A 9,690-nucleotide genomic window follows, 5' to 3' on the forward strand; every position below is an offset into this window, starting at 1 on the left:
TTGACCTACCCTTCGCATAGAAATAAACGGGTAGACCTCTAACAGCCCTGCAAACCGGGACGCTTTGACCTACCCTTCGCGTACGTTGCCCATTACTGCTGACAGGGGGAGGAGCAGAGCCCCAACTGATCAGCACAGTGGGCAACCAACTTTAGGTTTATCGGTCCAGTACAAAAGCCGTTAGCTTCCAATGTCAGAGACAGTGGACCCAAAAATTGGTAACAAGAGTAGCTCCATGCCTCCATCTACGGCAACGCTGATTTCGAATGAGCAAATCCTTTGATTTCCACGCAACGCCTCTCCTGTTGATTGATTTATTCGTCTTCCGATCTCCAGCAGTAGCTTCCTTTTTTTTTAAAAAAAAAAAGGGTATCCAGCAGTAGCTTCAAATTCCATGCAACTTGACCATTTCACCTTGAGACTCCAGAAGTGAAATAGCCTTGTCCAGAAAAAAGAAGAAGCGTTTTTTCCTATATAAGAAACATACGATGAAGTCCACTTATCAGCGAGAAAGCAAAATCTATAAAACAGGTACTTTAACTATATCACAATATCAAGGCAACCAATGTCCAATTGGTCTCTCAAAAATATGTTACATCCAAAATCTTCTCCAGACTAAAAAAAAAGGAAGTAAAATTTAATCTATGCACATGACAGCCTACATCGCGGAAACTAAGAGGGAATGAAAACATGGATACTATTCCAGCTCCCAACAACAGAATGTAAACCGTGAAATGTGACAGCCCAAAACTCCTAAAAGATATGTGGAACTTTGCTTGCTAGAACACGTTCTCGCCTTTCGATATAAGCATGAGGAAACCATCCTGCTTTGCCCTTGCATTCACCTTCTGCCCAACCATTGCTTGAAATCTGTGTTTCAGAGAAAAGAGAGGACAATATATATGCTCAGTGCAGCTGCTGGCAAAAATGATTAAACATTTTACAGAACCCATAACGTCGATGAACAGAAAGAAAAAAAAAACATTGGTTTAGAAAAAGTTAATGACAGCTAAGTGGTGGTGTGTTTATCTGCTACAGGTATGCATTTAAAAAGCACTAGAATTGTATTAACAACATGGAAGAAGATTAAAAAAATATGTTGTGAAAAAGTACATTACCTTTCGGACAATTACAATGTCACCAGCTGACAAGGTAAGCTCAAACTCACTTTCAGCTTTGAAGGAATCAAGGGCCTGCAACACAGAGAACAAAAAAGTCATATTCGACAAGCATCCCAGACATCAACAGCAGCTTGTACATTTGCTGAAGATTTTAATAAAAAGGACAGTAGGTGCAATAATTCTTCATTAAAAATATGTCACACCTCTCCAAGGAAGAAATCGACAGGTTGGACTGACTCATTAACAGAAGTGGATGCAAACGCTCCATTAACTTCATCATAAGATGGTGGTGGTGGTGGTGGCATATAATTTTCAGCTGCTGGAGTCGGGGGTGCTTCGATTTTTTGGCGCTCAGACACCATCTATCAATCAGAACATAATCGTCAAATGGATATACAAAAGATTCTGTATGTTTCAGAGTGCAGAAAAATCATTCCAACAGAGCAGTCCAATATATAAATATTCTCGAATAATAAAGCTGGTAGCATACATACTTCTTGTTCCAACTGGTCAAGTATCTCCAGAACTCTCTGATGGTAAGCTCTCTCAGCCTCAACCTTAAAGCCAAAATAAGAACAATTAGTAAACATGAAATACAGGAACCCGAAGGGTAAGAAAATGTTCTGTCAAGGTGCCATTGATGATTACCAGTGCAATGAGACGCTGTAAGGTCAACCGTTGCTGCTGAGCCTCAACAGCCGACATTGCTGCAATAGCTTCCCTCCCTAATCCCACCATGTTTGACTTCAGTTCTTCAAGCTTGTACTCAGCGGCTTCCAACTTAGATATCATATCTCCGTTCCCAGCTGATTCCCTCACCCTGTTCTGCCGTCTTGATACTTCGACAACCTAAAAAGAGAGAAAAAAAAAGGGAGGGGGAAAGGTAAGAGAAATATTATTGTTTTATGTTGAATAGAAACAGAGACATAATGCAATGATGAGCTCTCCTGATTTCGAGGAAAAATAGTGATACTGCCATGCTGATTACATTGCTTCACTGATGATTCTTACAGATCGCAACCAATGAGGCTATAGTGATAGTAAGAACCAGTATAGTTCACATAGCTCCTGAGTCCTGACTGACTGTTGCTATCAACTCTGAGAATAACTCTTTAATAAAGGTGTCTTCTGGATGAGTTCTAATCGTGATGAATAAAGTTTCATCTTTTCAAGGAACTTAGCTTAAGCTAGCAAAGATGTTCACCTGTGCCTCAGCTTCTTGCCTCATTCTGTCATATCTCTGGGCCAGATGTCTGGCATCCTCTAAAGGTGCACCCATTACCATTGCCCGCAGTGGCTCTGCCACCTAGAATTTGAATAGAACTATTAGTCAGTTTGCCAGAAATCTATTTACCCTGGCTACAAATTTCAGTGTAAAGATTAAAAAAAATAATATAAAAAAACTGTTCGATTTCGTTTCAAATATAGTACAAATTATGAGAAACAAAATTATGCTTCAATTAGTATCAGTAGATAGATATTTACAAAATTTCTATATTTATGTACAAGACAATTATGGCTTAATAGTCAAGATATTAACAACTGCAAACAACAAAGAAAATCAGCAGACTAAGGAAAATCTATTTTGAAGTGTCAAACGAAATAATTTCAATCTTGCAATTTCATTATGATTTAGTGTGCAAGGTGAAGCAAATCCAGCATTAGGAACACAGACCTGAGTGCCAAACGCTTTCAACATGTTATCACGCTCCTTTTCCATCTGTGAGCGTGCCTTTCCGAAGTATGTAGCAGCTTTGGATAAAGTATCACCACTTGTACATGTGTTTTCAACACCATATTTCTGGCTATCATAAGACAATTTATTCCCTAAAACAGATTGCACAGCTTATCAGTTAAGATCAGCTTTACTCAGATAACAATATAACTGACAAGTACTGTTAAAAAACCTCCATAACTCATAGATAGTATGAATGAACTACCTATTTCGACTTGTTTGGATCCTGTGACTATATAGCCCTCCACGCCCCGAACAATGTCCCTTTGAAAATGCTAGCAAGGATGCCAATGTTTAATGAGATCAAAAGGAAGGTAAAGAGAAAGGAGACAAGAAATATGCCTGCTTCATACTTTAGCAGCACGAGTCGATAAGTAAAGCTTTTCCAATCTCTGATGCAGTTTAACCTCTGACTCATCTGTAAACGCATTATCAGAATTCCCATAGCCAAAATGCTTGAACACACCCTGCAGTGGCGTCGATAAATATAAAGTTATATCACTTGTAACAAGTAAAAAAAAAACGGTAAGACTCTTGGATACACTTAAAATGGATAAACTTCAGATGCTCATTTGGTGTAATCAAATCAGTTAGATAAATAATTAAGCAAATGTTAAATGTGGTACGCATGAATATCTATTTTGAGCGCTGTATATGCAATTTAAGGCAGGTATGTTTGATGTACATGAATATGCAGCAAGTTCTGCAAAATGCAAACATAGGCATTACAGTTCAGTATCACATTCAAATATCCAGCTGAGAGTCCAAAATCAGCTTAACCAGCTGATCCTATATCATACTAAAATCTACATGTCCAAACAACCTAGATATCTCAAAGAAAACATGATGAACTAGGTCACCTGATTGTTCCTAATCACTGTTCCATGTTGGATTTTTTTTTGCCTGCCTTTATATGCTTTTATTATAACCCTCTAATACGTTTAACTTGGGCGTTCCTAAGCCAATGCAACTCCCTGATTCGCTCTACCATTTCGAGTTTGTTAAAGGCAAATGCAAAGGAACAGCTGAACAGAAAAGTGCAGCCAATCAGGACGAGAGTATCTACCACTACACTAATGCACAGGGATTGGAAGATAAAAGTTCAGGCTGCTTTTTATTTCGACAAGGAAATCATGAACCATACTTCCAATAAAAAAAACACCTATAAGTCAACCAATTCGATCACAGCCTTTTGTCTGTCGAAACTGCAACTGGGCTCCCGCTTCCCAGGATCAACATAAGTTACATAACCTGAAGAAAACTGAAGGGCCTGTAGCTCTACGCAGGCAACTTCGCAGTTCGCACGCGGAAATCAGAAACCGAGAAAGCATAGTAGCATAGACTCCCTTTCAGGCGACACAAGTCATCAGAGATTCAGAGCCCATGGCAACTCCTGTCCACCCTTACGGGTGCTTACTGCTTAGATGGATCGCGGTTTCCAAGAGGCGGATAAGCGCGCGACTGACCTGCCGAGCGACCTGGTCCTTGAGCCTGGAGGCCTGCTTCCACAGCGCCTCCATGGGGTAAGGGGGCGGGCGGCGAGGTCGGGACGAGACGGCGAACCAGTCCCGCGGAGGGGACGAACCGACGAGGACCTGGGTCCGGCGGTCTCCGGCCCTCTCTCTTTTTCCGGCTGTTTTCTTCCTCGGTTCGTTCGCATGGATTGCTTCGTTCGTCCGACTCCCCGGCGCTTTCGCGGTGGTTGGCGGCTTCCCGCACGGCCCTTTCACTTACAGCCAGGCCGCTGCGATGGAACCGCGTGCTCGGTCGCCCCGTCGGTCGGGAACTCGGGAATAATAAAACTGGCTCTGGCTGCCAGTCCGGACCCGCAGGACGGTTTGTCGGTTTGTCCGTGCCAGCAGGCTGCAGGACTCGGCGAACGGAGCGGCCGGCCCGTGTGCCGTGCGTGCGGCTGGCAGAGTGGCATCGTGGGAGAGAACGACGACGGAGTCTCCAGTTGACCAAACTCAAAGTCTAAAAATACAGCATACATAACCTTCAACGGAGTATTTATATGAAAGATCTATTTTAAGTATCTAGAGAGGTATAAGCATCCATAATCTGAGTATCCTCTCTCTTGTAGAGCCATTTATAGAAATTGTTCTCTTTTGGGTCTTGTTGTTGGAGAAAACAAAAAATAGATATTAAATCTTTTGCTTGTAACGCTACCCAAATATAGAATGTGTCTTATATTTTGGGTAACGGTTGTTGGAGACAGTCTAAGAGCAAATATAATAACAGATACTGAATGTGGAGAAGAGAGAAAAGAAGAGATAAAAGAAATGGGATGTAAACTTACAACCAGCTTAGATATAAGAACAAAATAAAAGTCTGTGAGAAAAACAAATGCGCTATATATTAATACTAAAGAGCTAACGGGTGAGCTGAGAGATAGGCTGTAAGAATTTTTGCAGCCAACAGCCAGCTGTATTATTAGCCTGGGCCTTGTTTAGATTGCAAGTTTTTTCACTCTCTCTCCATCACATCAAATCTTTGAACACATGCATGGAATATTAAATGTAGATAAAAAAATAACTAATTACATAATTTGATTGTAAATTACGAGACGAATCTTTTGAGCCTAGTTAGGCCATAATTAGACAATAATTGTCAAATACAAACGAAAATGCTACAGTGCCAAATACTGATTTCTAACCTCAATCTATACAAGGCCCTGATCGCGTACACCGAGAAATAAAGGGCTATGTGGTTGGCTACACCTAGCTTCCCACAATATAAGTTGCCAAATCGTGCCACGGCTATGCGCCTAAGTTACTGTGGCTATTTGGTTAGCTGCCACATGACCACGTTCTGATAGTTTAATTTCTATGCCAGTTGCAGAATGCTTGGCGAGCAAAAGTGATGCCGTAGTTTCGGCGTCGTCGCTCTTGCGGCTGAACAAGCCTAGGCACAAGTCAAACAGGTCCTAAGACTTGTTTTGCAATGGGTGTTGACCTCCGCTATGCTGCTTGCTAGATCGTCACACACTAATCCCGGACACTGGTCAATGCATCTTACAAGTTCTAAAGTGCAAGATATCGATCAAGAAAGAAACTACCCTCTAGTCGAGATTGGTCGAGAAATAAATAAGATAGTTGATGCTATTTCTAAAAGGGCCAGATGAGCAATCATTCTGAATTCATGTATTTTCTCTTGCCAGACACTTTCTCATTCCTCTAACTTGTAATGTTCAGCATGTGATAGGAAACTTTGACTGAGATAACATAATTCCCGTTTCTGTAACCTATTTATGACGCAACGAAACTTTAAGTTCTCAAAAAAAAAAAAAAAGATTGATGCATGTGGGCTCGTGGCTCCAACCAAATGAAAAAAAAAATACTCGGAACGTGGTAGTTGTTTTTGATAGAGGATACTCCTCTATCCAAAAAATAGTGTAATTCTCGTTTTTTTGAGAAGAAAAGAAAATTTTAAGTTTGACAAGTCTAATAAAAAGTATTAAAATTTATGATACCAAATAAACATCATTATATCATTAATCATAGAATGTATTTTTATAGTATACATATTTAGAGTCATAAATGTTAATTTAGTAAAACTTAATTGGTTGCACTCTTTTTGACAACAGTCAGTAGTCGCCATGCCCTACCAGCTCTATAGAAAGCCTTTTCTTTTAATAAATGGAGAAGACAACTGGTGACACGTTGGGCCGTACTAGCCAACTGGCCATCTGGGCCGGGCTAGCTTGATTTTAAGCTCAACAAAACAGCCCACAACCATAGTCCTAGTCATTCTGTATAGTTATAATATGGCTTTATTGAGAAGAAGTGGCAATAAGAAAACCCTACCTTATATTATCCCCAACTATTGCTGGTTGGGGACCGAGCTGTAGCTCGAACGGCAGAGTGCTCGAGTGGTGAGCAGCTGATCGTGAGTTCGAGGCTTGCTCGTCTCACGTCTCCCACTGGGGTTTGCCCCTAATTATTTTCAGGACAGTGGATGCCATCACACGGATGGACTACAACTGTCATATCTCTCGGACCATGTTCTAGTTGACCTAGATATATGTTGTAGATCTAGGTGTGTGTGCGTGTGGTGTTGTGATGTGAGTTGGTGTGTACTCAGATACTACAACCTGTATCGAAGGTTGAGGCAATAAAAAAACTATTGCTGGTTGTACGAGTGAGGGAGTAATAACGAGGGCATAACACAGACATAACCCAATAAAAGAAATGAGGAAAACCAAGAAAGGAATTTTTTTTACAGATTTTTAGTTTCAATAGGCCGCCTTGAAGATTACGATTGCAGCCTCAAAAGTGGTTCTATCGGCACAAAATTTGGTGAACTCACTCTACACAATACTGCAGTCTACAATTCAGTTAGTTGGCCTGTTGCTTATTATATTTGTTGGTTGAAACTCTCCTTATCATTGCCTGACCCGGACCGCTCAATGACACCAATCCTAAAGAGCAAAGATCCTCTTGAAAGGAAATCGTGATTAGAGAATAAGAAATAGTCGTCGGTAGGCACGAGGAAAAGAAACTCATGTGGATGGATAGAGGAGACGATCAATGGATCCATCGACGTTCCAACCACTTTTGCTGCCAGCCAGGAGGAGTCCAGCAGGTACAAGGTGTACAGAACTAATACTACCGATCAAGATCATCAAGAAAATTATAAGTACGCATAAATATGAGCATACCCTCTTCCACCACTTTATTACAAGATAATATACAATATATCCAATATACGCGGATGGATAATGCAGAGGAAGATGACAAAAGCAAGCTTTTCCCGGCAGCTCGGATAAGGAAATGACTGGAGAACCTGCGAGGCCACGCAACAGCGCGACATCCTCGCCACACACGAAGCACCAATAATCGACGCCTTTTCCAAAAAATCTTGTTGAGAAAGTGCTGCTGCGAGCCTGCGAGTCGCCTCAGAGATCATGGTTTCAGCGCTTGTTTAGATTCCACCCCAAATTTCAAAAAAGTGCTATAGTAGTCATCACATCGAATCTTGCGATATATGTATGGATCATTAAATATAGACGAAAAAAATTAATTGCACAGTTTGATTGAAAATTACGAGACGAACGTTTTGAGCCTAATTAATCCATGATTGAATACTATTTATCAAATAAAAACGAAAGTGCTACGGTAGCCAAATTTCCAACTCTACCCGGCTAAACACGCGCTCAGGCTCCCAGCGGGCTTTCCCCGGCCGTCGCATCAGTCCCACGCTTACGCCGTCTTATCGCCATCGGTCTGCCGCCTGCCCATACCTCCGCGGCTCCGCCGATGGCGACGCCCTGCAGAACGACATTTCCCGCTTCCTCAGTCGGATCGGATGAGTTGTGCCTTTCGTCTCATGCGTCGGCACTCCATGGCGTTTCGTTTCCCTCCTGCCGCTGCATGGTCCTGTGGCGGGGATCTCTGCTCCGGTTGCCATCCCCGGCCTGTGATTACTGGGAGATTTATTGGCTGTCACGTCGTAAAAAGCTTGGCTTCCCTGTGAGTGATCCTCTCCCTGATCAAGCTGCGTTATGAGACTTCAATGTGATGGCGTTCACGCTGAAAAGGCACCAATCGTCCTTTTTTAGAAGGAATCACCAATCGTCCTTCTGGCTGGATCATCTGATTGACCAGGATGCCTTCTTCAACTTGAACCAGTCAGGCAAGAAAACGCAACGATCCGGTGTTGGTCCTGTGCGGATGGATCAATCGGCCCCGTCGGCCATGGTGTGAACGGATCCCTGGCGTATCTCCAGACTGCGGCGGGGCTCAAGTTGGTCGTTCAGGGGTGCACCTTGCACAGCGCTTGCGGATTGTGACGACAGGCTGAGGCTGCTGCATTGTTGGTCAGGTTCTAAGGTTATCTTGAATGACACCATCCAAAATACAAGATATATTCATCCTTTGGGTAGCGCTACAGGCAAAAGGTTCAATACCTATTCGATATCTTCTCCAACAACAAGACCCTAAAGATAATCTTTTCTGCAAATATGTTTTCAGGAGAGAGGATACCCATATTTGGGTTGTGCCTCTTAGGCAATCCAAAATAAGTCTCCCGTATAGATACTCTGTTAGAGGCTGATTTTAGGTCTCTTGCTACCCATTTTGGATTTAGATGCCTATATGAGTTCCTTGTTGTAGACAGTTTGTTCGGCTGATCCATTTTCAACTGATTTCGGCTGATTCAATAATGTTCTGTGGAAGAGAATAAACTAAAACATACTGAAAACGTATCAGCCGAAATGAAATAGCCAACAAGCTAGAGATTGGAAACAATAAAGAATAGAAAAAGGTATACCACATTGTACCTAGAGCGGAGGGACTGAGAGAGGGAGACTTTTGGGAGTCCGTGCGAGATAGGCGAGATGAGAAGCGCTAGCGTGGTGCTCTCCTTCATCTGCAGCCAATGGGCCTGGGAGGGGCATGTTCGCTTGAATTTATCAGCTGTCTTATTATCTAGAATCTATAATATTTTTTTCTTATAACAAAACAGTTTTAGCCGATTTATCAACCGGCTTTAATGCCAGCCGAACAGACCGATGTTTGGTTCTCTTCCCTGTTCAGCCTTCCTTGCATCTCAGCATCTGGGGATACAGGCCCTCGGGAGCCAGGCTCACTCCATGCAAGGTTCGATGATTGGTTGCACGCAGCTGCAGCCTGCAGGGTCTGGAATCTAGGAGCAGCTGTTTGGTTGTGCATATATCCTAGCTCCATCACACCAGGGCGAGTCACGGGCGGAGGCAGCATGCGCCCGCGCGAGCCAAGCCGAGGGGAAACGCGAATCATTTTCGTTTCCCTAGAGCCAGGCCGGCAGGGGAAGTTTGCATGACCTGGGTCTGGCCCGACGTACAATACAGGCGTC

The 9,690-nt window shown here is 42.6% G+C and overlaps 1 protein-coding gene across 2 annotated transcripts; it reads right to left on the minus strand.

Moving 5' to 3' along the window:
• Nucleotides 1–521: 521 nt before the first annotated feature.
• LOC136491222 (SH3 domain-containing protein 2-like) lies at nucleotides 522–4,604 on the minus strand. 2 transcript variants are annotated; one of them, XM_066487466.1, is made up of 10 exons: nucleotides 4,323–4,604; nucleotides 3,210–3,323; nucleotides 3,062–3,120; nucleotides 2,797–2,948; nucleotides 2,326–2,427; nucleotides 1,770–1,970; nucleotides 1,616–1,678; nucleotides 1,325–1,483; nucleotides 1,119–1,193; nucleotides 522–870 (listed from the first exon to the last, which is right to left on the minus strand). In XM_066487466.1, the coding sequence occupies exons 1-10, from the start codon at nucleotides 4,514–4,516 to the stop codon at nucleotides 754–756; spliced, it is 1,236 nt and encodes a 411-aa protein (XP_066343563.1). In that variant the 5' UTR covers nucleotides 4,517–4,604; the 3' UTR covers nucleotides 522–753. The 2 variants fall into 2 exon arrangements, with proteins under 2 accessions (XP_066343563.1, XP_066343564.1); XM_066487467.1 differs by having other exon boundaries at nucleotides 3,062–3,131; nucleotides 4,323–4,525.
• Nucleotides 4,605–9,690: the final 5,086 nt, after the last annotated feature.

The sequence above is a fragment of the Miscanthus floridulus genome, chromosome 11, assembly GCF_019320115.1.
Source record: "Miscanthus floridulus cultivar M001 chromosome 11, ASM1932011v1, whole genome shotgun sequence".
NCBI lineage: Eukaryota > Viridiplantae > Streptophyta > Magnoliopsida > Poales > Poaceae > Miscanthus > Miscanthus floridulus.

Excerpts from the sequence above, each read along its gene's own strand:
- LOC136491222 (XM_066487466.1), bottom strand. The coding sequence starts at position 4,516 with ATGCGAACGAACCGAGGAAGAAAACAGCCGGAAAAAGAGAGAGGGCCG. Across the intron at positions 1,971-2,325 it reads GGCAAGAAGCTGAGGCACAG|GTTGTCGAAGTATCAAGACG; the intron begins GTGAACATCTTT and ends CTCTCTTTTTAG. Across the intron at positions 1,194-1,324 it reads TCGATTTCTTCCTTGGAGAG|GCCCTTGATTCCTTCAAAGC; the intron begins GTGTGACATATT and ends TCTGTGTTGCAG.